At 36.5% G+C, this 26,214-nt stretch overlaps 1 protein-coding gene across 3 annotated transcripts in view; it reads right to left on the bottom strand.

Annotated features, from left to right (window-relative positions):
* Positions 1–26,214, bottom strand: part of LOC128626239 (uncharacterized) — a 293,562-nt gene that overhangs the window by 125,629 nt on the left and 141,719 nt on the right. The window contains exon 5 of one of the 3 annotated variants that reach the window (XM_053657627.1): positions 25,150–26,002. The exons of the other annotated variants lie outside the window; for them this stretch is intronic. Coding sequence (XP_053513602.1) covers positions 25,963–26,002 — 40 coding nt within the window. The 3' untranslated portion in view covers positions 25,150–25,962. Of the gene's footprint in view, positions 1–25,149; positions 26,003–26,214 lie in introns of those variants that run through there. 3 annotated transcript variants of the gene reach the window in all.

Here is a 26,214-nt window from a genome sequence, read left to right as displayed (position 1 = left end):
CCACTATATTTGTTTTTTATACTACATAATTTTATTTTATTAATTTTCTATTGTTGATATATTACAGATGACTCTCACTCCCCCCCTTGGCCCACCCCCTTGCAGCCCCACCCGCTCTCCTCACAGCTTTCACCACATTTCTGTCTGTGTCCACAGGCTATGCACATGTGCAAACATGCCATTTGGCTGACCTCTATATTTCTTTTTTTAAATTTTTATTTACTTATTTTTCAAGTACAGTTTTCTGTCCATTTCTCCCATCCCAGCCCACCCTGCCCTGTGCTCCCCACCTCCCTCCCATTTCCACCCCCCTTAGTTCTTGTGCTTGTGTCCTTCATACTTGTTCCTCCAAATCCCTCCCCCTTTTTCCCCTTAAATTCCCTTCCCTCTCTCCTCTGGTCACTGCCCCCTTGTTCTCTATTTCAGTGTCTTTGTTTTTATTCTGCTATATATTTCTGAATCGTAATATCACAGTTGAGGCTTTTTGGGCACATTTAACAGGATATTTACATAATCATAATTATTTTTGGTTTGCAGATACAATCAAGCAAAATTAAGATGATCCTTTCTCATGTTAAAGTGGCAAACATATGCTAGAAAATATATAAGCTTCAAAAGAAAGTATAACATATGTTTTAACACACCTTTTGGGGGTAGTATTAAAAACAATCTTTTTCTAACAGTTGTATAACCAAGTAATCTCACACAAATAATAATTTATTTAATTGAAATATCTCTCTCTATCTAGAAAGTGAATGTTTTGGGAATATATGAGTCTTGAGGCAAATGCTAAGTTTGATTTTTCTTCTCCCTAGTAAAAATGCATCTAATGTCACCCCAAGTCTCTCCATATTGCTATCACAATTTTTTCTCATCAATTTAGTCCATCTTTTCTCTCACTATACTAAGCAAACTCATGAGGAAGAAATATTGTTTGTCATAGTATCTAGAAAAACTTTTCAGTAAACCTTTGATAGAATGAAATGGTATTTCATTTCAAAATACTGGAATTCTTTGATGTAAGATAATATTATTTAGAATACAATAATAACAGGATGGTTAAAGCAAAGATAGGTCTTCCTTCTTTTCCCAACAATGAATGTTTGCTTCTTGCTCCCTACTCTCTTCCTTGAACATTAAGTGTTAGCCTTGTGTGGGCAGTCACATCTAGGAAAGGAAACAGCATTCTTTCCTCTTGCACAAACTGTTCTTCTCCCAGATACTTACATGGCTAGCTCCTCAGATCTCCCAGTTTTTTTACTGAAGAGTTTCCTCCTCAATGTAATTCTCATTGGCTACCTATATACAACTATATATACCTATATACAACTTTTATCCTTCCCTTTACATCCCTGCTTTAAAAAAACTTTTTCATCATTTAATATACTGTGTAATTTACCTACTTATGCCATTTGTTACCCACTTCCATCACTACAGTGTAGACTGCATGATGGCAGAGAATTGTGTCTTTTTCTTCAGTTCTGCATTGCCAGCACCCAGGAGAGTACCTGGCATATAATAGGTGCTCAATAAATTGAAGAAAGTAGTCACCACCACCATAAAAAAATCTCTTTCGTGTGCACTGATCATTCTGCTAGTTGGTGTACTTGGTTAAATAATTATCTCCTCAAAACCATTTAATAGTTAAAGACAATGATTCATGCTGGCATAGCAAATAATGGGATATCGGACAAATAAAATGTCAAATATGTAATCTGATGAGCAGGTGTCCACGTAACATGTAAAAAAATAGTAAAAAAACCCTCAAAAAACAATAGTGAAGCAAGATAGGTACTGGATGGAAAGAAGAATAGCCTGTATCTTATCGATGCCTTCATAAAATTTGTAACACATCTCCTTTTCATTTCTGCAAACTCACTTCTTCTATCAGCCTTAATGAACATACCTCAATTGGTTTCGTCTAGTAATTTCATTATTTAGTCAGATTTTATAATAATTTGATATCATTTTATAGCTTCTCTTTTTCTAACTTTGTTGTAAGCTTCAAGGAGGCATGATTGTGTTTTGAACACCAGTGATCCCATAGCATCTGACTCAGGAATCAGTGCATGGTCAACCCTTACTACACGTGTGTTGACTAGCTGGTCAGTTGATCCCCATGCCATTTAGGGTATCATGAGAAGTTCTAATTTAAAAGTTGAAAGAGAAGTCACATTTATGCAAAGGACACATCTTCAAATACCTTAAATGGCTTTATATATCAAATGTTAGAATATAGGAGAATGATATTCAACATTAATATTTGTACAATTTATAATCTATGTAAGCAGGACTTCCATGTTCAATATTTTGGTTATTTTTATTATAGTTAAATCTGTAACAAATGAACTCTAAGCTAGCTTTCTGTGTAATTGTCATATTATGAAAAAATAATTCAGATAGTTTTAATTAAAATAAACCTTTAAAAAAAGATAGTCATTACTACTTTGACTGTCTCAACCCATATACATTGAAAGTTGCTCAAAATTTGTAACTCAAATGTATAGATTAAGATTAGATTTGTTCAAGGGATTTTCATGGTAGTACTAAGCTTGCACATTTGTTCATTCATAATTGTTTTCTCACTATTTATTGAGTGCCTTCCATTCTTAGTCTGGGGTTTTCAGGGGACCAATGAGTCAACACTTGAGATGTCAACAAGTTAGAAAAACAATTTTACCATAGGCTAATTGATATAAATAAGAGTTAAGTTTCTAGGCACATTTCTGATAAAAAATCACCAAAATTCTAAATAAAGACCCAAACTACTTCTAATATTAAATATTGAAATATATGTAAGCTACACATACATTTAAGAAAGTTGAATGCAAACAAATAAAGAAACAATTTCCCAACTCACAATTCAATTTCAGAGTCACAGGTGGCCAAAGGTTTTCCTGATAGCTCAGTGGAGTGCCAGGACCTACCCGGACAGGAGTTCTTCCAATCACAGGTGCACTCACACACACACATATTCACTCAGACTGGGACAATTTAGACAGGCCAGTTAACGTAACATGCAAATCTTTATGATGGAGGAGGAAACTGAAATATTCAGAGAATGCTCTTGCGTATATGAGTAGATTGTACAAACGCCACAGAGAGAGTATGGCCCAGGCTGGAAAACAATTTTTTTCCTTAACGTTATAACAACACAACATTATTCAAGGACTGTACTTGTTTGCTGTAGTTCCTTGAAATAATGATATTTGGTTAGCATAGTGGCACAATGGTTATAAAATGGCTGCTTTTTCACCCTTTCATTCCAAAATAGTCTTTACAAGTTAAACTCAAAATCTGAAGGAACTGAACTACTTTAAAAAATCATCTCCTTAGAAAAACGTTTTTTATTATAATATGAGTATGTAGTTCAGGGATGAAATATTTTGACAATCGAAGACCAAAAAAAGCAAACTAGAATGGTAAACACATTTATCAGAATGGGATTTCATATGGGAACATAAAATGAAACCAGTATTAAGACTACTTTTAAGCCACGACTAATTACAGAAGAGTAAAGACAATTTCAAATATGTAAGCTAGCTGGAAAGTTATTCAGGCAGTGAGTGCCAAGATTTTCAACATTTTAAGATTTTTAGATGGAAGATTTAAGATAGCAGTGGCAGTTATACTCACCTTATCCAAGGACCAAACTGTAATTACAACTAAATTATAGAACATTTCAAACTGGATAACCATCTGATCCCTAAAACAACAGTCATAACTAAAGAGTTATAGAAGCAATACTGAGACTGATAAAAGGGCAGAGAAGAGCAGAGACATGTCGAGGCTGAAAATCCAAAGGGGTATCTCAGCTGCAAAGATACCCCTTGAGGAATGTGAGGGCTCAGCCCTGTGCCAGGCTCCCCAGCCTGCAGCAGGAGCGCTGGGAAGAGGATCCACCATAATATCTAGCTGTGAAAGTCAACAGAGATTCCATGCAGCAGGATGAAACGAGAGACACTGGAAACCCAGGTGGCCTCTTAAAGAACCAAAGCACAAAATCTTGCTCACAGACACTCACCCTGGGTTCCAGCAGAGGAAAGGCAGCTCAGAGGTGGCAGGAGTCATACAGAGAAAGACTGGGCTCTGTGGCTTAGGGAGAGGGACAGAGGGACAGCCATCCACCCCTGTGCTGAGTCCCTCTCCTACACTGCCCACAGGCTCTGTCTTTCTTGGGTATAGCATATGGCACCAGCCTGGGAAATGAACTAGCCCCACCCTCCCAGCACCCTGTGGCCCCGCCTCGTCATGCTGACACCCTGCTGAGGAATCTGCTGGCTGCAGGTAGCCTGAGCCCCTATTGCAGTCTTTCCTGAATAATTTTAGAGGGAATCTGGACAAAGTCAAAGGACAGTGTCAGAGATACACAGGGAGAAACTAAGTTGTGTGATTTTGGGTGAGGGTCATTCTTCCACCTCTACACCTGACAAGTACCACCATTCCTGTGCAGATCCCTTCCTCCACACAGCCAGTTCTAAATCTATTTTAGCCTGAGCAACTCGACTGGCTCCACCCTGATGACTGTGCTCAGAGTTAGTCCTATGGTTAAGCAGCCTGAGGGTCAATCCCACCCACAGATGAGCTAACAGCATCGGGATTCAACTACATCAGGTGAACTCACAGAACTCACACAAGACAGACTCCTGGAGCACCTAGATCAGGTGATGAGGGAGGCTGTGTCACGAAGCCCCAGAGAACAACTGCTAGGTAAGGCCACCATACTAAGAATGGGAAAGATAGCAGTCTACTTTATATATAGAAACAAATACAGAGAGGAAGCCAAAATGGGGAAACAAAAAGACATGTCCCAAATGAAAGAACAAGAGAAAATCCCAGGAAAACAATGAAATAAAATGGAGGCAAAAACTACCAGATACAGAGTTCAAAAGGATGTTCAAAGAGCTTAGGGAAAGAATAGATGAACTCAGTGACAATTGTGATGAAGAGACAGAAACTATAAAATAGAGCATAGAAACCATGAAACAAAACCAGTCAGATGAAAAACACAATAACTAAGTGAAGAATATAGTAAAAGGATTCAACATCAGAATAAATGAAGCAAAGGGTCAAATCAGTGATTGGAAGAGAAGGTAGCAAAAATAGTCCATTTGGAGCAGCTAAGAGAAAAAACACTTTTAAAAAATAAGAATAGTTTAAGGGATCTCTGAGACAATAGTAAGCATAATAATACTATAGAGGTACCATAAGGTGAAGAAAGAGAGCAAGAGATTGGGAATATATCTGAAGAAATAATGCCTAAAACTTCCTTAACTTGGTTAAAGAAAAAGACACACACACATCCAGAAAGCTCTGACACTCCAAAACAAAGAGGCCAACATCAAGACATGTCATAATTAAAATGTCAAAGGTTAAAGACAAAGAAAGATCTTACAAGCAGCAGGAGAAAGGCAGTTAGTTACCTACAAGGGAGCTCCCATAAGATTGTCAGCTGATTTTGCAAAAGAAACATATCACACCAGATTTTGCACAAAATATTTAAAGCAATAAAAAGCAAAGGAGAAAAAGCTAGGAGAGACCATCACCAACAAAACAATATTACAAGAAATGTTAAAGGAAGCTTTTTATGAAAAAAGAGATAGAAACATTAATATGTATAATAAAATGGCAATAAGTCCAAACTTAAAAATAATCACTTTCAATATAAATGGATTAAATAATCCAATCAAAAGACACAGGGTAGCTTAATGGATAAAAAAACAAGACCCATATATATGGTGTCTATGAAAGATACAATTCAAATCAAAAGAAAAATAAACAATGAAGATGAAGAGATGAAAAAACTTATTTCAAGCAAAGGGAAATAACAATAACAAAAAAGCTGGGGTAGCAGTACTTATATAAGACAAAATAGACTTTAAACAAAAGCTATAATAAGAAACAAAGAAGAACATTACATAATAATAAAGAGATCATTCCATCAAGAAGGTATAACACTCATAAAATATTGACGCACATAACACAGAAGCTCCTAAATAATGAAGGAAATCTCAGTGGATGAAACAAGGAAGAGATCCAAAGTGATACAGTCCTTGTAGGAGATTTTAACAGCACATTGACATCAAAGGATCACCCAGACAGAAAATAAACAAACAAACAGCAACCTAAATGACACACTAGACAAGATAGAATTAACTGATATTTTCAGAACACTTAACCCCAAAGCAGCAAAATATACATTCATTTCAAGTGCCTATAGAACATTTTATAGGACAGACTACATGTTAGACCACTAAACAACACTCAATAAATTTAAGATTGCAATCATATCAAGCATCTCTCTGACCACAATGGCATGAAACTAGAAATAAATTACAAAATTAAAAAAATCTGAAAAACAAACAAACATGTGGAGGCCAAACAACATGTTATTAAACAACAGGTAGGTTAACATGAGATAATCGAAGAAATCAATAGATATTCTGGCATCAATGAAAATGAAAACAAAACAATCCAAAATCTATGAGACAGTACCAGTCCTAAGAGAGAAATTCATAGTAATACAGCCTAGATGAAAAAAACAATAAAAATCTCAAATGAATTATCTAACATTGCATCTAAAGGAACTAGAATAAGAACAACACTAAAGTGATTAGAAGAAAAAGAAATAATAAAAATCATAGCAGAAATAAACAAAAAAGAGTCTAAAACAATAATACAAAAGATCAATGACATCAAGAGATGGTTCTTTGGAAAGATAAACAAGATTGATAAACCTTTCATCAAGAAATAAGGAGGACCCAAATGAATAGATTCAGAAATGGAAGAGAAGTGACAACTGCCATTACAAAAATAAAAGGATTATGGGAAAACATTATGCAAAACTATACTTCAATAAAAGGGACAATAAGAAAAAATGGATCATATTTTAGAAATATATAATCTCCCAAGGCTGAATCAAGAGGAAACAGAACATCTGAAGAGACTGATGACTGATAATGAAATCAAAGCAGTAATCAAAAAACTCCCAACAAAAAAAAAGTCCTGCACTGGAAGGCTTTCAGAAAAGATTAATGCGCATGGCTCAGTGGATTGGGCATTGTCCTGCAAAGGGAAAGGTCTCCAGTTTAATCCCTGGACAGGACAAAAAAGATTAATGCCATCCTTATCAAACTATTCCAAAAAATTGAAGAGGCCAGATTATCCTGATTCCAAAGCCAGACAAAGACATTAGAGAAAAATATAATTTTTAGGCCAATATTTTGATGAACATAGATCCAAAATCTTTAATAAAATATTAGTGAACCAAATAGGTAATACATTAAAAGATCATACACAATCATCTAGTTGGATTTATCTTGGATAAAGATTGGTTCAGTATCTGCAAATCAGTTAACATGATACACCACATAAACAAAGTGAAGAATAAAAATCATATGATCATATCAGTAAATGCAACAAAATTAACAAACTCCAGCACACATTTATGATGAAACTCCTAGCAAAGAGGAAACACTGCAAAGATACCTCAATATACAAAAGTGTTCCACTTAAGATCAGGAACAACAAAGGTTAAGTCCACTTATGCCACTCTTATTCAGCATAATACTAGAAGTCTTAACCACAGCAATCAGACAAAAATAAGATACGGAAGTCATCCAAATTGGAAAGGAAGAAGTAGAAACACCATTTGTAAGTCACATGATACTGTACCAAGTACCCTAAAGATTCTACCAAAAATCTATTAGAACTAATAAATGAATGAAATAAAGTAGCAGGATACAAAAATAAATATTCAGAATTCAGTTGCATTTTTATATATCAATAATGAACTATAGCAAAGGGAAACTAAAAAAAATTACCATTTATAATTGAATCAAAAATAATAAAACACCAAGGGATAAATTTAACCAAGGAGGAAAGAGACCTGTATTCAGAAAATAGTGAGATATTGAAGACAGTCATTAAAAAAAAATACAAATAAATGGAAGTATAAACTATGCTCATGGATAGGAAGATCAACATCATTAAAATGTCTATACTACTCTAAACAATCCTTATCAAAAAACAATGGAATTTATTAACAGAACTAGAGCAAATAATCCACAATTTATATGAACCATGAAAGGCTCTGAATATTCATAACAATTCAAGAAAGAAGAAGAAAGTTGGAGGCATTGTGTTACTGGATCTCAAACTATACTACAAGGCCATAATAATCAAAACAGCATGGTACTAACACAAAACAGACACCTACATGAATGGATCAAAATAGAAACTCCAGAAATAAACCCACATCTAGGAGGCTAGAACATACAGTGCAGTAAAGTCAGTATATTCAATAAACAGTGTTAGAAAATTATATATATATATATATACGCACACACACAACAAAATGAACTAGGCCACCTCCTTATACCATCTGCAAGAATAAACTCAAAATTGATCAAAGAATTAAGTGTAAGATTCAAAAACATAAAACTTCCAGAAGAAAACATAAGCAGCAATTTCTCTAATATTTTTCTTAGCAATATTTTTCTGGTATATCTCCTTTGGCAAAGGAAATAAACAAACAACAACAAAAACACAGAGGACTACGTCACACCAAAGAGTTCCTCCACAGCAAAGGAAACCATCAACAAAATAAAAAGACAATGCACTGAATGGGAGAACATAATTGCCAAAGATTCATAAACTAGGAGGTTAATATCCAAAATTTATAAAGAACACATACAACTCAATCTCAAAAATACAAATAATCCAATTAAAAATATGGGCAGAGGAGATGAATAGACACTTCCCCAAAGAGGACATAGAGATGGTCAACAGACATCTCTATGATGTTGAAAAGATACTCAACATCGCTAAGCATCAGAGAAGCGCGAATTAAAACCACAGTGAGATACCATCTCGCACCTTTTGGAGTGGCTATAATCAATAAACAAACAGCAAGTGTTGGCAAAAATATGAAAAAAGGGAATGCTTGTGAACTGTTGGTAGGAATGCAGATTGGTGTAACAACTATGGAAAAAATTATGGAGTTTCCTCAAAAAATTAAAAATGAATTTGCTTTAGGACCCAGTGATTACATTTCTTGGGATTTATCTGAAGGAATCTAAACCACTAATTGGAAAGAATATATGTTACGTATCCCTGTGTTTACTGCAGCATTATTTACAATAGTCAAGCTATGGAAGCAACCCAAATGCCCACCAATAGATAAGTGGATAAAAAAGAAATATGTATGTACATGGATACCACTGGGCATAAAAAGAAAATAAATCTTGCCATTTGTGACAACATGGATGGGCCTAGAGAATACTATGCTCAGTGAAATATGTCAGGCAGAGATAAACAAACGCCATATTATTTCATTTACATGCAGAACATAAAGAATGAAATAAATGAACAAATAAAACAGGAATAGACTCACACATAAGGAGAACTGACTCATGGTTGCCAGAGGGGAGGGGCTTTGGCCACCTGGGTGGGAAATGTGAAGGGACTGAGTACAGATTGGTAGTTACAAAAGAGTCATGGGGATGTGAAGTACAGCATAGGGGATATAGTCAAAAATAGTACAATGGCCATGTCCAGTGCCAGGTGGGCATTTGAAATATTGGGGCCACTTTGTAAAGTACGTGACTGCGTAACCAGCATGCCGTATGCCTAAAACTAAACAAAATAATGCTGAACATAAACTGTAATTGGAAAATGAGATTAACGGAAAAGATTTTATGATGCTCAGAATTTTAACTGATATGTTAAAATGTTCTCTTTATAATTAAGGAATGCATTTTTAAAAGCTAAAGTGAGAAGAAATGGAGCTATATTATTCAGCTTTATGACATTTAAAGAAATATAATATCTATACATATAACATCATTTAATGCTAGTTTAACTTTATATCTTTTTTATTTAGTTATTTTTCAAATACAGTTTTTTGTCTATTTCTCCCATCCCAGCCTCCCCTACCCCGTGCTCCCCACCTCCCTCCCATTTCCACCCCCCTTAGTTCTCGTCCCTGTGTCCTTCCTATTTGTTCCTCCAAATCCCTCCCCCTTTTCCCCTTAAATTCCCTTCCCTCTCCCCTCTGGTCACTGTCCCCTTGTTCTCTATTTCAGTGTCTTTGTTTTTTTTTCTGCTTGCTTGTTTGTTTTGTTGTTTAGCTTCCTGTTAAAGGTGAGATCATATGGTATTTGTCTTTCAACACCTGGCCTATTTCACTCAGCATAATGCTTTCCAGTTCCATCCATGTTGTTGCAAAGGGTAGTAGCTCCTTCTTTCTCTCTGCTGCATAGAATTCCATTGTGTATATGTACCACAATTTTTTGATCCATTCATTTACTAATGGGCACCTAGGTTGCTTCCAACTCTTGGCTATTGTAAATTGTGCTGCTATGAACATTGTGGTGCATAGGTTCTTTGAAATTGATGTTTTAGGATTCTTACGATATAATCCTAGCAGTGGAATTGTTGGGTCAAAAGGCAGGTCGATTTTTATTTTTCTGAGAAAATTCCATACTGTTTTCCATAATGGTTTTTAACTTTATATCTTTAACACATATTTGGGTCAATTTTCAATATTAAAAAAATAAACTCAAACAGCAAAATCATTAGTATATTGAAAAAAAGATTATTGAGAAACCAAGCAAATGGAAAAATCAGAATAATGTCACAGAAATGGGATTCCTTGGGGTGATACTTCAAAAAATTTAACAATAAAAAGAAATGAGAGAAAGGAAAAAATGAAGAAAAATAAAGAAGGAAGGGAGAGATGAAAAAAGTATTAAAGTATATACCTTTCTGTAACACTAACTCATATTATTGAAAGTGTATCCCAACCATAAAGTGTAAGATGGATTTGATGTGTATATATTTAACATAGCAAAATAATGAGTAAAATTGTAAGGTACTTTTTAAAAATCCTCATGGGTAAACAATCACTTGGTAGCTACTTGTGTCAGGAATAGGAGAGTTGGTGTTTTAGAAGAGAAAGGAAAAGTTTAAAGAAACAATGTTGGATGTTAGATCATATGTTTGTATTCTAGACAGAATAATACATCTGTCCTAGATAAATTGCTCCAATTCTAGATAGAACACAATTTAGAGAAACCAAAAGTTCCCATTCTTGTCCTAAGCAAACAGCATTTGTAATCTCACATTTAAAATAAACTCAATAAAAACAACTTTTAGCTATATATCAAATATTTATAACATGGAGGAGATAGTTTTCTGTGGTATATGTTGATCCATCTATTTCAAAGGGAGGGAAGAAATTCTCTAGAAGAAAATTATCTACCACTTGACATCTTTTAAGATAAATAGAGTAATTTGCTTAAATATTTGTATGCGTATTTCTTTATTTAAAGTTTTGGTCACTATAGACTTTTTTAACAAGGCAAAACTTCAAAAGTCATTTACAATTCCTTTATACTTTGGATTGTCACTAGTTACTACACATAATGTATACTTCTTTAAAGAAATCATTTCATAACTATTGTATAAAGGCTGTTTTAATATAATCCATAAAATACCATCTCTACCTTGTATAAATATATTTCTAATAACCAGAATCCAAAAACCATGGTAAAACACTGTTTCTAAAAACAGTACATTTAGTACATGTAAATGATGAATTTATCTTAAAAAGGTACTTTATGAACAAAGTGTGAGTAGGTGTTACTATTATTAACCTTTCCCTAACCAAGTGTTTAAAATTCTATGTAGCCAAGTTCTTGATTGTGGCAGGTGGTGGTGGGGGGGTGTTGGGACAAACAAGGAGCCTTTTGATTCTCCACTGTTATCCTATCCAGAGGTGTCATCTTCGAAACATGTAACATTTTAGTTTGGAATATATAAAAAGATACAATATTTCAATGTGAAAAGTTTTGTATAATTAAGGAAAATGGGCATTTAGGGAAGAGGTTAGCATTTGTGAACAATAAAATTGCAAATTTTTGCAACTTCAAACAACATCAAAGCAGCCAGCCTTTTTGTAACACTGGGTGCCAAAGGTTAAAACGCGTAAGTCAAAGTGTCCTCATGAGACCACCTGGCATTTGTTTCTTTCAATCTCTTGTTTAAGACCTGCCAGCAATCAGGCACAAAGGGCTACAGTGCACTCCACAGTAACACCCCATCTTGTAGTAACTGCTGTTTAAAAAGAAGGGACTTTAGTCACTGACATGCACACGATTTTGGACGAGGAAAGTCTAACTCTAAAGTATAGCCATGTCCCCTAGGCTGATACAGATTTCAGCTTAGACACCAGAAGTTAACTGAAATAATTTTAAATCAGTCATCTCCCAAACATTTTTAATATGGAATTTTTGTTTAAAATAATAGCTTTAATTCATCAAAGTTGTTGTCATTTTGCTAGTGCAATGTACATAATATAATTCATTAAATATCATCTGGCCTTTGTACTGTGTTCTCAGTTAAAAATATTCATAACAGAGCCTGATATTTAAGCTATTATTTTTGTTGCCATTATTTATGACAGGTAATAGCTGATAGGGGGCATTTCAATAAAACTAAAAAGGTAAAATCTGTACTCTTGTCAGATTTTCAAAATTTGAAGTACCATACTTGAGATAACATTTATACGGAGCCCAATTACACAGACCAAGAAATAATCTAGTCTCTAGTTATTTTCTCAGTAATGTGGGAAGGTTTTTCAATCAGAGCAAGAAGGGATATTTCCTCCAATTTTTGAGGCAGAGTATGAAGTATGCCTTCCCGCTTCTATTATCACTTCTGCCCTGTGACTTGAACAGCTGCTATAAAGAGTAAGTTAGAAAGCTCTGAAAGAGACATAGTCCACTTGAAATTGCACATAAGTGGGTTTTTCCCAGTAGCTAATAAGTATCAAAGACACCAAACAAACAAAAAATACAACTGATGTGATTTAAGCAATGGCACTCAGAGAAAATGTTCTGCAATTAGTATATCAACTTTTATGCAAGCAAAAGGTCATTTCTATGACAATAATTGTAGGACAAAGATTGGCACTGGGCATAGAAGGAGGACCCAATGGGGACATAGAAACAAGAAAATCAAACAAGGTTTCACATAGATATAGGCAACTATTTGCTGTGTGTCTCTCTTAGCAACTCCTGGCTAAATGTTCTATCAGTATCCTAAATGGAGAAATTAGTAGTAAAGATCAGAACCCCTCAGCAATCAGCAGCATTAAATTAACTACAGTTAAAGAATTTTCTATATGTTTAAATTAATTTCTTAGAATACTATAAATTACTTAGTCGACAGTGTTGTTTTCCTCAACTATTTTTTCTATTGTTCACACAAAAACCCACCTCAAGAATGTTTTCCAGGCTGGGGTTCAGAATGCTCAAAGAAAAAAACTCCTTTTTCAGATGCTGACAGAATAAATGTTACCGTTTGGTAGGTGCGCCAAATGTTCTGCTAGACTTTGAACTCGACAATGCATCAACAAAAGTGTGACCTTATGCCCTTTATCAAACAAAATCAGCAAAAGCAATTTTTATTAATAGAGTTGAGAGGGATTAAAGTACCTATTCTTGAGTATACATATAGATCAATAACTCAAATAATGTAATCACTCTGGAAATAAATAGAAACCATATTAGAGTACATATTCTTGAGTGTACAATTAGATCAATAACACAAATCACCTTGGCAATAAATAGAAACCATAAACATGAATAGAAAAAAATTATATACAGAACTATTAAAATCTTGGACAAGTGTTTTGGGGAAAGAAATTATTAGAGAAGCTATCTCCTTGAACTTGTAGTGGGAAAACAAAAGAGAAATGCAATAGAAAGCAAGAGACAACAATGAAAAAGTAGTAGCTGAGAGAACAATGATATTTTATGAAAAGTATTTAAAATTAGTAGCAGGAGGTGGGGGCGGGAGCAGAGGCAACTGCTCTGAGCTGCATTCATAGGGGAGTTTGGCCAAGAGGCACAGGTAATGCTGGAGTCGGGAGGAAGGGATCTCTTCCCAAGCTACCATCCTCGCTCCTCCTTTCACTCATTGTTTTAGGAGGGTTAACCGTAAGTACTTTCTGGAAAGAATCCTATAACTTCCTCTCGAGAGGTAGTGGCTCAAGTTCAATATTTTCAAGAATCTGGGTCATATGTCTGGATTGTAATATTTATTTCTATTGCTCCTAAACTAGAATGTGGGCTTTCTCAGGAGGAGAGCAATATATTAATCAATTTGGTATTTCTCAAGCTTAATAACTGTACCTAGAATACAGGATTCACTCAAATGTTCTCTATTGTTTAATCAACAAAGACCTATATATTTAATTAGTCTCTTCCTAATTTTTGGAGGTCATGTACTTTGTTATCATAGTTAGTTATGTTATGGCAACCATTTTAGGCTTTATCCAAATTATGTAGAATAAGCATGTTCGAGGGCCCTTCAGCTCCTGGCCTTTTCCTAATAGGTGAAAGAACCTACACTTCCCCTCTAAATTTTATTTCACTATTTCTAGGCACAATTTCCTGGCTGCATGTTTCACTGTCTTTCTATAGTTGGGATTAACACATTCATGCATCCTGATATTATCACATTCTCTCAGTATTGTCTCTTAGCCTTTAAAACTTTTCAATTTCTAGTTCTGAGGTAATACAACATAAAACAGTTAATGTAGCAGAGCTATTGTTAAATCTTCCAATCACCAGAGCCATCCTCTTAAAAACTGGAATGATACAAAACTAAATAAATGGGCAGGCCGCTATAATTCTGTCATGAAATCAAAAATGTTACCAAAAGTTAGCTTTTGAAAAGAGGCTAAATATAGCTGTCAACCTAACAAAATCAAAGATAAATTATATTATTTGCACACATGTGTGTCTAGTGTGTTTATACACACAAGCACATATTTTCCTGCATACACACTTTTGTGTATATATATGTACACCATGTATATCATGCATATTTGTTTAAAAGGTCACAAATAATGCTAATTAGTCCATAGGTACTTCAGGTTAATGAGCAGTTTTCTTTGTTTAAAGTGAGACAACGCTGGTAGAGAAGGAGTTTTGGGTTAACACCTAGTACACAGTGTTTGGTCACCACCTCTGGGCACTTCAAAAAGTCCAAGGGCAGAGTACGAAGAGGCCAAATGGGATGAAATCAGTGAGCATTTTCTTCGCAAACTTAATAAATATAGAAAAGTCCAAAGCTTGGATGGGGCTTGGTCTAGTGGAAGATTTTTTTGAAAATTCTGACTTAGATTGAGGGTCAGATGGAGGGAAAGTGGTGAGAGGCTGCGGAGGTCCTGGACTGTTGACACTGGACCACTTCCCTCTTTTGGACACGGTGGCTTTCTTAGAGGTGGTGACGGAGGAAACCCACTAAAGAGCAGGAGTGGGAGGCAGTGGAGTCCTGCAGACTCTGGGCTCCTCAGATGTGGTGCGGGCAGGCCAGCATCTGCGGGCCCTGCGGACGGGACTGGAGTGGCAACCTTCATCCACCAGCGAGTGCAGAAAGCTCCTCTGGCGGGTTGATGACAGGATGGCAGTGAAATTCAGACGGCAACCTCCCGAGGTTTTACCCATGGGTGTTTGATAAAGACAGAAAAACTCTCTGGTCTGTTCACCAAATGTCTGTGCTTAAAATAGCCAGTTTTTTTTCAGGCTAACAAGTAAGGACTTCTGGAAATTATAAACAAAGTATCAGTTTGATATGTAGAGTTTAGTCTGAGTGGCTAGGGGCCAACCTTATTTACTTATTTAGCAGCACAAATTGTGTCTAAATGTGGCAAAACGGGTGGTCAGCGTTGAGAAATATACCCACCGATCTTTTTCCCTTTTTCCTTTGGCTGACAGAGCTGGCTCTTCCCAAGTGAGGATGAGTCCAGCAGCTATTACAGAAAGGTTGTTTGGGAGAATAAGAAGGGACGATTATTGGAAGATGCTTTTGAGCCAAGAACGGTCTTGCTTTTATGTTCTACAGATGTTCCAAAAATAAAATTTTAGAACGCAAAGATAAACTGTGCTGGCTAGTTTTGTAAGACATGTTTGCATAGTATAGATGGTCCCTAATAACTTTCCACAGCAGACACTTGTGATCGAAGAAGATGGGATGCCATCCGAGGCCTTAGGACCCCTGTGCTTCATCTAATAAATGTGGATGAAGTGGATGTCAGATATTAATGACTGAAAGAAGACTTTGATAAAGTCGTGCCAAAGTAAAGATAGAACATGACACAATGGATATATGCTGTTATTCGGGGGTGTGGAGAATTGTGTTCTGATAAGAATATTGGGAATGCTGAGTGAATAATGAGTTCAACCCCTGAACAGCTACGTGTACTTGGAGAAGGAGAAGAGTGAGAGACAGTTTAGACCGTGGCATGAAGCAGAGGTAACCTGCAGCCCGTGATGGGTGTGACTGGGTAACATCTGGCAGCGGGACTGGTGCTGATAAAAGTCTTAAGAAGGTGAATATGACCTATTTTATAGGTTCAAGCCTCATGGCTATTTTCTTTATTTACATATTTATATATTCATTTTGATTTTTGGCTTTTAGAAAGAGATTGAGGGAGGGTGAAATATAGGGAGAGAAACATTTAACAAGAGAGAGAAATCCCCAGTGGGATTTTGGGGTGGAAAATTTAAACCGAGGGCATGTGGATACTCACTCTCTCTCTTTCTCCTCACTTCCCCTGTCAGGGTCAGGGACACAAGTATTCCCAGGCCACTGGCCCTGGAGGCCACATAGGCAGGTGACAAGCCCTGTGCCCCTCCCCATGGGATACACAGAGGCTGCACTGGCAACTGGTGCTGTGCTGCACAGTCCTGACCAGCAAGGCGCACAGACTAAGCAGTGAGCTGATGGTCAGAGGGGCAGGATGCAGGTGCTGGGCCAGCAGGCAGCAGCCAAATAAAGGGGAGCATGCAGTGAATAGAATGCCAGCATACATAGACTTCAAGAGATGCCTGGAGCTTGGCTGAGACCGAAAATCAGCCGAGGCTCCTGGATAATCATGGTACAGCCACTTGCATATCCCTAAGGATGGTGTTTTTAAATGGAAGAAGAAATTTCAGGTGCAGCCCTTGAGCTAATCTGGTAAAGGGTCCAGGGGCTATTTATCTTTGGCCATTTTAAAATGAATGGACTTTGAGGCAGAAGCCTGTTATTCTTCCAAAATTTTATAGCCTTTAAATAAAAGACTGTTTTCCTTTTTCACCAAACCTCTGCCTCTGGGGTTTTTGGGTGGTGAGCAGCAGAACCCCACGTGACCCTTTGGTAACACTGTCTAGTTTTGTCGCTGCTACACCAGTGGTTTTCAAATGTTTGGTTCAGTTTTTTAAAAGAGTAGACCTCTTTGCTTAAATTGCTTATTGCTAAAAGCACCAATACGAAAAAGGATAAAACCTAGTTATTCGTTAGAATCGGGCCCAGAGCCTGCCAGAGTTACATGCCCTCATCCCTTGCAGTCACCATGTCCCTCAGTGGAATAATCTTCAGACTCCTGGGAACAAGATTTTGTACTATTTCTCATATAAAGATCAAAGTGGATGAAAACTCTAAAACACTTAGAAAGCTTAAAATATGTGCTTAGTTCTTGCCATGGGCTGGATGTTTGTCTCTCTGCATCTTCTGCATTTGTATGTTGAAACCCTAACCACCAACATGGGGCTTTTATGAGGTTATTAGGTTTTGATGAGGTCATGAGGCTGTAGCCCGTGAGGATGTGATTAAGAGGAAGAGACCAGAATGTGCTCTCTGTCTGTGGCATGAGGTTCCAAGGAGAAGGCAGCTGTCTGCAAACCATTAAGAGGTCCTTTCCAGACTTTGGATCTGCCAGCACCTTGATCTTGGACTTCCCAGACTTCGGAACTGTGAGAAAATATAGCCTGTCATTTATGCCACCCAAGCTTTGGTACTTTGTATAGCTGCCCGAACTAAGGTAGTTAGTTGTATGGCTTTTGCACTCAACTTCATATGGGACTGAAGAAAGGAGAGGATCTCACTAAACAGAAGAAAGAGAAGACATTCACTTTACGGTATTAAAAATGACATAATCAGTTTTTCTGCAAAGTAAATTTTTATAAAGAGATTTTTAAATCTTTTCTAAAGAATTCCAATTTTTGCATACTGATCATCACATGCTTATAGCTACTGATTTAATGTAACAGAGGAACTCAAAAGCCCCAAGTTAAATGTAAAATTATGACTATATGGGAAATAAAGTGAAGGACCAAATAACAAATTGACTCAACAGAGCAAACTAAAAAAACAAAGTGCTGTTGTTTTGAATCCATAATTAAAATAGTAGTTGAAAGGGAAGATTTTAAATAATTTGTGGTGCTCGTTTTAAACTTAAAAAAAATTAGTGTCTCAAATTAATCTCTTAGCTTTTTCATGTGAGAATGTAAATTGAGCATTAGAATAAATGTTGTAAATAGTATAGAGTTATATTGCTTGTTAGTGGAAAAGTGGATATTCATTAACAAGAAATTCCTTTATACATAATAAATATATAGCAAATCCCTTTGCTCTAATAATAGAGCTTCTTATGTGTCTGTTTTTTCCTCCTTTAAATAAAACAGAAGAATGTTCTATTTTGGGTCTTTTGTTACTTTTTATTCCACAGGTGCTCCAATATGTTTTAAAAATTGTAAACATGAACAGTGTTGCTAGTTTGGTAGTATTTCTTTACATAACGTGGTGGTATCTAACAAACTTCCATAGCCAATAATTATCTGAAGAACTTTTTATCATCCCCCACAAGCATTTTAAGAGGGCAAAAATACTTGAGCCAAACAAATGTTTCTGAATAAATGTTAATATCCCTATATGTCCAGTATAATTAAGACAGTTCATTAGGTTTATCACAGAGGGAATACCTTCTGTGATAAAAATTCAAACCTAGTAAAGCAGTTTTAAAACTGTTGCTCTACCTCTTATCTGGAAATTACAGACAAGAAATAAAACCACTTAGAAATTATTTAAATACTGGCTAAAATGGGGGGTTAGTTTAAACATAGCATCTTCTGATTATATGTTACGGGTCTTTTTTTTTACATATACCTACGCGAGGACATTTTTTCCCATTGCTTTTTTCCAGGGAGAGAAAGGGAGAGAGAGAAACATTGATGCGAAAGCATCAACTGGCTGCCTCCCCTGGGTGCCCAGATTGGGGATCACAAGTGTCCAGGCCAGGGGTCACAAGCACCCATACCTGGACCAGGAGCAAACCCGCAATGTAGTTATGTGCTTCAACTGGAATCAAACCCACAGCCCTTCAGTTACCAGACAATGGTCCAACCAACCAAGCCACACCGGCCAGAGATATATGTTACAGGTCTTAACTCTAAATTAACTATCTGTGATCACAAGGATATCACTAACTCCTTGGTCTGAGTTTATGTAGATTGAAGGGGATGGACAGACGGCCTCTAAGATATCCTTCTATTATTGTCTTCATTGAAGTCCATAATTAGGACATGATGCTTACACTTGGGCTCTGAAGAACCAGAAGGTTTATGATACATCCAAGATAACTCTTCCTTATGATTTTCATCATGTTGATCTTCACTTTTCAAAGAACACCACTTGTTCAGAGATAATTCCAATTGTATTGCCAAGCAAAACAGCACATTGTGATTCCTCTCCAACATTCCAGTGCTCCTACTATTACCAGCTTAAAGGAAATTTCTGCAATAGATGAACTCATCCACTCACTCACTATACCCTGAGCACACATCATTCCCTATAGCATCGTTGATGATCCTGTCATTTCAAGACCTCTCATTGGAATGTACCTGTCCCCTCTTCCAAATTCTCCTGCCTTAGATACTTCTTCCTCTTAGATACTTATTCTTAAACAGATACACCAATATTCTACTTACATCATCTCTTAAAGGCTTCAGTTGCTTTCAAGATTCAATCCCATCTCTACAACATGACATACAAGGCTCTTTGTGATATGGCTCTCACTTTTGGCCTCAAATTTTAATACATTTTAACAGATAATTTATAATAATTTGTAATATAACAGATAGTGGGTCAGAATGATGAATCAAGCAGGCCAGATCCCTGTCATCATGGAAGTTGAATTCTCATGGGAAAGATAAATGATATACACAAGTAAACACATTTATTGAGAATTTCAGATAGTGATATGAAGAAAATGTAGCAGGAATATATAGTAGAATCGAAGGGAGAGGGTCGATCAAGGACCATGCTTTTGAGAAAAGAATGTTTCAACAGAGACTGAACAATAAAATATCAGCCAAGTGAGAACCCAAGGGAAAAACATTTCAAGGAGTAATAACAAGTGTCAAAAGGGAGAATGAGCTAAGACATGTGGTTGCAGATGAGCTCAGAGAAATAGGCAGGGTCAGGTCAAGCAGGGTCCTATTGGCTAGTCCATGTGGAATTTGGACTTTTCGCAAAGGAAATCATGCTCTGACATATTTTTGAATGATTATTTTGGCTGATGTGAAGATAATGGATTTCAATGTTATAAAAATAGAAGTTGGGAGAGGAAGCCACTGCAGTGGTAATTCCGTCTAGAGTCATTCCTACATGTTTCAGCTTTTCCCTGGATGTCCCTTGCAAAATGGCTTTTCTACTGACATAGAGATGTTGGAAGTGGAATTCTGTTTCATGGGTGAGGATGGTGTTTTGAGCAGGGGTGTTTTGTGATGTGGAAGTCAAATAAGATAAATGTTTTTGAAATACAGAAATATCTAGCTGTCCTCTTAGCAGCTAGATCAGGAATGAACCATAGAAATGAAGATCACATGGAAGGTTAGCAACAGGGGAGTGGGAGAAGGAAAAGGGGGGGGAAGGTACAGAAAATAAGTAAGATAGATGGTAGGTAGAAAATAGGGGGAGGGGAAGAATAGTAGGGGAAATAAAGAATCTAAAGAACTTGAGACATGTGGTCATAAACTAAAGGGGGGAATGGTGGGGGAGGGAGTGTGCAGGGTGGAAGGGAATGGAGGGGGGGAAATAGAACAACTTTAATGTCATAATCAATAAAATAAAATTAAAAAAAGAAATACAGAAATATCAGCTGTGATAAATGTAGCATTCATCAATTCATTTCATTTATTCATCCACTAAATACCAGTTGAAAGTTAATATATATCAGGTGCAGTGCTAATTTCTTGGATTAGACAGGTGGCAAAAATAATAGCATAGAGAATATAGTCAATAATATTCTAATAACAATGTATAATGGTGTCAGATGCATGTGAGACTTATTGGGATCATCACTTAGTAAGTTAGGTAATGTCTAATCCCTGGGGTGTATATCTGAAACTAATATAATAATGTATGTCAACTGTAATTAAAATAAAAATGATAAAATAATACTAGTAGTAGTTATAATATATAGGACATTTACTACATGTAAAGCTTTTCACACACTCTTTACATATATTGACTAATTTCCCTCACAATAGCCAGCCCAATGAGCTATTTATTATTTGGAATTTTATCAATGAAATGAATAGAATAGAGAGGTTAGAAACTTCCCCAGATCATTCAGTACAAATACAGGGTTTTGAATCTGAGTCTAACTCCAGAGTCTATACTGTTATCAGGTATTCCTTAGAGACCCTTTGGAAAATAAAACACATAGTCGTTATTTGGATGGAACCTACTATCGGGTCATTAAGATAAGTATTAAGCAAGATTATAAAGAAATATGGTGCCTTGGCTGGTGTAGCTCAGTGGAATAGAGCATGGGCCTGTGAAGTAAAGGGTCGCCAGTTCAATTCCCAGTCAGGGCACATGCCTGGGTTGCAGGCCAGGTCCCCAACAGGGGACACATGAGAGGCAACCACACATTAATGTTTCTCTCCCTCTCTTTCTCCTTCCCTTCCCCTCTCTCTAAAAATAAATAAAATAAAATAAAATAAAATAAAATAAAATAAAATAAAATAAAATAAACAAATGTGGTAATAGCCAATAGTCATGGATTTTGTAAGAGTAAGTTTTGATAACCTTAAATATTGACATCCCCTTAATAGTTACAGTGAGTAAAGAAAGCAAAAAATATATGAGAACATAACAGCAACAGATTTGGCCATTGATTTGAGAAATTGAAGGAAGAACATCATAAAATTAGAGAGAGAAATAAAAACAAAATTTTCTTTAAGAACAAGTAGTCTGAATAAATTTGAAGAGAAAACAACAGTGTCAGTTGGGACTTGAGGAAAAAAGAGTTTAAATATAGGAAGAAATAATATATATGGAATCCCCTCCAGGTAGGGATACTTTAACTTTAGGTAAAGAAATTCTATTTAGCACAGGAAAGAAAATTTTGTCAACTAGGTTTCCAAACTAAGAGGGAGGAGGGTGACCCTAAATAAAATGAGCTAAAAATTAAAGATAGAATAACTATTTTACATTATATAGCCATATTAATAGAAATATTGCCTGAGGCGTGGAGCCATATAAACAGAACAAAGGTCTTGCGTGGTTTTAAAGCTGCATGTATGTCATTTCTTCCTGATGAAATGATACCTGGAGGTAGTATCAGAAGAGTTGTTGTTTTAATTTTCCATGTTATATAGAAATATTCATGCTTATATTAACTATTTTGCATATTAATTATAAATAAAGCATATCAGCTATTCTCATTTTGTTTTAATATTGTCTTTAGAAAACACTACAACTTAATAACCCCTTCAGCCACTGTCAAATAGAGACAATCTAGTGGAGATGAGTGATAATTTCAATCAACATCAGACACACGTACGATAACAATGGTGTTTTCGAAGGGACTATTCAGGTTTGGAAGCTTGCTTGCTAGTCACCTAGGACTTGGGGTAATTTGATACCTTCCCATGTGGCTAATCCTCAGCCATATGTATAAACCACTTACATCTGAATATACATAACTCAAAGCTGTCCGTGAAGCTATGAATGAGTGAACAAATATGGAAGTCATCAGAAAAGAGATTGAAAGAGAGTGAGAATGTTACCAGAACTTCTGCATAAACCATGGCAATTGGTGAGATTGCACTGACATGTCTGAGCGCTCGTCACTGCACGGGGTTGAGCGTCACTCACCATCATCACGAACAGGTGCTGGCATCCCTTACAGCTCACTCATCATCAGGCTGCAGCAGTGCTAACATATGCTGCTTTAGTGTTAATCATGTTTGTATTTATAATCAACGTTGATCTTCCCTTCATCGTGCCAAAGAGATAAATGTTTGCGGAAGGGAAACAAACCTGGAACATAATGTTACATGTTCAACCAGGTTTATGCTTTGCTGCTGCCATCCCCTCCCCGGGCAAAGTCCCATACCTGAGACCTAAAGAAACGGAAAGATTTCAAGTTCAAGATCACTGGATAATTTAAAAGTATAGAGAAGGCACGTTTGAAAGAATTACGCTTGACATGAACTATTTGGAGAACTCTTGGTTAAACCCTTAAATTCTGATATTGATTGTATGTCACTGATTTAACTACAGATTACTGAATCAATAGCATTCCAGTTAACAGAGACTAGACATTAGGATTTTAAAACAATTAAATGTGAATAATGGACAGCCATTTTTGCTATAAAATTGTTAAAGTAAAAGAATAAAATGTTTGCATTTTAGTAAAAACCAAGAGGCATATGGTCAGGCCTATGTAGCAACATGCCACAACTATTTATTAATTAGGCTTTGTTTGATTACATGAAAAGGCTAAATACAGAAGTTTGTACCTCCCATATAGTTGGGAACTTCATTAGGTTTATGACTTGACTTCAGTTTAACAAATGAGAATATGTTAATTAAGTAGTACATTCAGGACTCTAATTTGCAATTCACAAACCAACTGTTAGTTCTTAAACAGGTTTCCTAAAATGTTTAGAGAACACGTCTTCTTAAATGTTTACCTTGTTTTTTGTTCTTATATCAACAAAAGCTTTGCTAAAGTAAAAGAGTTACCATTGGTGTTTAACTAATTATTAGTTTTAAAAAGGGGGAGCAAGGGGCTTAGTCATTGAGCTTAACAATATGAGGGGCATGAGCCTGTCTGCCCCATCAGGAAGCTTCAGCATTATGCACCAGGAGATTACAGCATTTCTCTGCCAAGCGAATCGATGCTTTTTTTCCCCCCTCAGGTCCTGGATTGTTGGGGGCACAGGACGATGCACTGCCAGTTTAGCTAGGGCATGTAAACCTCTCAAAACTCTGTGAAAGCTTGGGAAGGTGATTGGTTCTCTTGAAAAAGCACCTGGTCTGTCCCAAGTCCAAGCTAATATAAACGCAGGGAAACAAAAAGCTCTCTCGCTCTCCATCAGGAACATGCACTTGTCCCACAAGGTATCACACCGTCTTTTCATAGCCATCTGGTTTTAGCAGATGTGTGGCCAGGAGCCATGCAAACTCCTTGTTCCTGGAGCAGCCAGGAACAAGGTAAACTGCCTGGTGGGGGACTGAGATCTCTTAGTGGAGCTTGTGGGCTTCAAAAGGACTAAACTTTATCTATCTATCATCTATCTATCTTATCTATCTATCTATCTATCTATCTATCTATCTATCTATCTATCTATGTATCTATCTATCTCTCTAACTCTCTCTCTCTTTTCTCTCTCTCTCTCTCTTGCCTAAAAACCAAACTCACCCAGGCACTCCCAAGTCCTTTCTCCATAGCCATGTGGCCTTAGCAGCTATGTGGCCCATGGCCATGTGGACCCCACACGCAGGCCCCAGGAGGGAGCTTGAACACTGCAACACAGCCAAGGACTGCAGCTGGAAACACGCATTAGGCTAGTTGGGTGCTGGACTGGACTGGACTTTAATATGGAGCAGAAACTCTTGGCGTGGCCTTTATTCTGGCCTACTGAGGACGAGATTGGACCTTTTCCATGGCAAGATGGATGGAGATGGAACATTAGGAAGTCAGGAGAGAAACCTTCTTAATTTTACATTATTAATAAACCATGCCACAGAGCCCCATTCACCTGCATGGATCTCAAGCATTCTTTTCCCCATGACACCACAAGAATGCATTTTCAACTGGTAACAAAAGTATTCAATGCAAACTTTTTGCAAATATGATAATTTCCAAATTAGAAAGTAAATAATTGAGGTTGTTAAATTTCTAGCTGCTAAAACAAACAAGTATTTTTAGCAGCTAGATAATTTGTTATATTGTTTTAAGGTATATCATTTCTGGTTTTGGTTTTTTTGTTTGTTTGTTTTGTTTTTTGATGGGTATATAGGAGATCTGCCTAGAAGGTATCCAGCCATATAATATGAAAAATAGATTTACTGAAAAAGACACAAGATACAAAAAACATTGCACATAGGACAATGATGCCTCAGTCCCCTTCAAAGAAGGCTCCTTGGGACATTGCACAATTCTTCCAATCACTATCAGCTACCCTGTCGTATTTTCCTGAATCTCAGTGACATCTGAAATCTCTTCCCTTTCAAAGGTTATTTTAGTTTTTGGAAAAATCAGAAGTCTCAGGGCACCAAATCTGGGCTGTAGGGGGGCCAAGTCACCTGGGTGATTTGATGTTTTGCCAAAAATCTCTGTATGAAACATGATGCATGAGCAGACATGTTGTCTTAATGAAGCCGCCAATCACCAGTTGTCCATAGCTGCTGCCTTCTGAATCATCCCAACAGTATCCATGGAGGAATGTTAAAGATTAACACAAAATTCGATGCAGATTCTTTGCTGTCCTTAGCCATTTCGAATGTGACAGCCACACAGTACACATGCTCACTCAACAGCATCTATTGTCCCTACTGACTACTATAGTGAAGTTGTCATTGTTCACACATGCATATTCTAGTCCACTCTCCTTGGCATCCATGTCACAAAAGCTGCTCCTGTTACATTAACAATGGCCGCAGTTTTTCCAGATTGACCTCAGTATGTGGTAACTAGGGCTTAGTCATGTTGCATTCTTCTTTCTCATTTAGCTTTTTGCCAAGTCTTTCTCATTGTGGTATTTTTTTTCTTTTGGATTCTGGTTGGTTTCCACTCTTTGTTGCTTTTGCTTTTGACTTTCAGGTCTGTGATTATTGCCAGTTCAGTGTCTTGTTCCTCTTTTTGTCTCTCCTGTGAAATGGTATAATTTGTTATTGAGAGAGAGAATTGTTTATATGTTGAACTTCTAGTATCTCTAACTTGCCCTTTGTCATGATAATGTTTATTATAGTGCTTCACGTTTTATTTGTGTATTGGTTTTTCTTGTTGCAGTTTGATTTTTCTAATTTCTTTCTTCTTTTTTAGTCCAGTTTTATTAGAATCTTGTTTCTTAAGTATACTAT

The sequence above is a fragment of the Artibeus jamaicensis genome, unplaced genomic scaffold, assembly GCF_021234435.1.
Source record: "Artibeus jamaicensis isolate MK-2021 breed Jamaican fruit bat unplaced genomic scaffold, CSHL_Jam_final scaffold_474, whole genome shotgun sequence".
Classification (NCBI taxonomy): domain Eukaryota; kingdom Metazoa; phylum Chordata; class Mammalia; order Chiroptera; family Phyllostomidae; genus Artibeus; species Artibeus jamaicensis.
The sequence above is the reverse complement of the archived record's forward strand: the minus strand, read 5'-3'. Positions and strand labels throughout refer to the sequence as shown.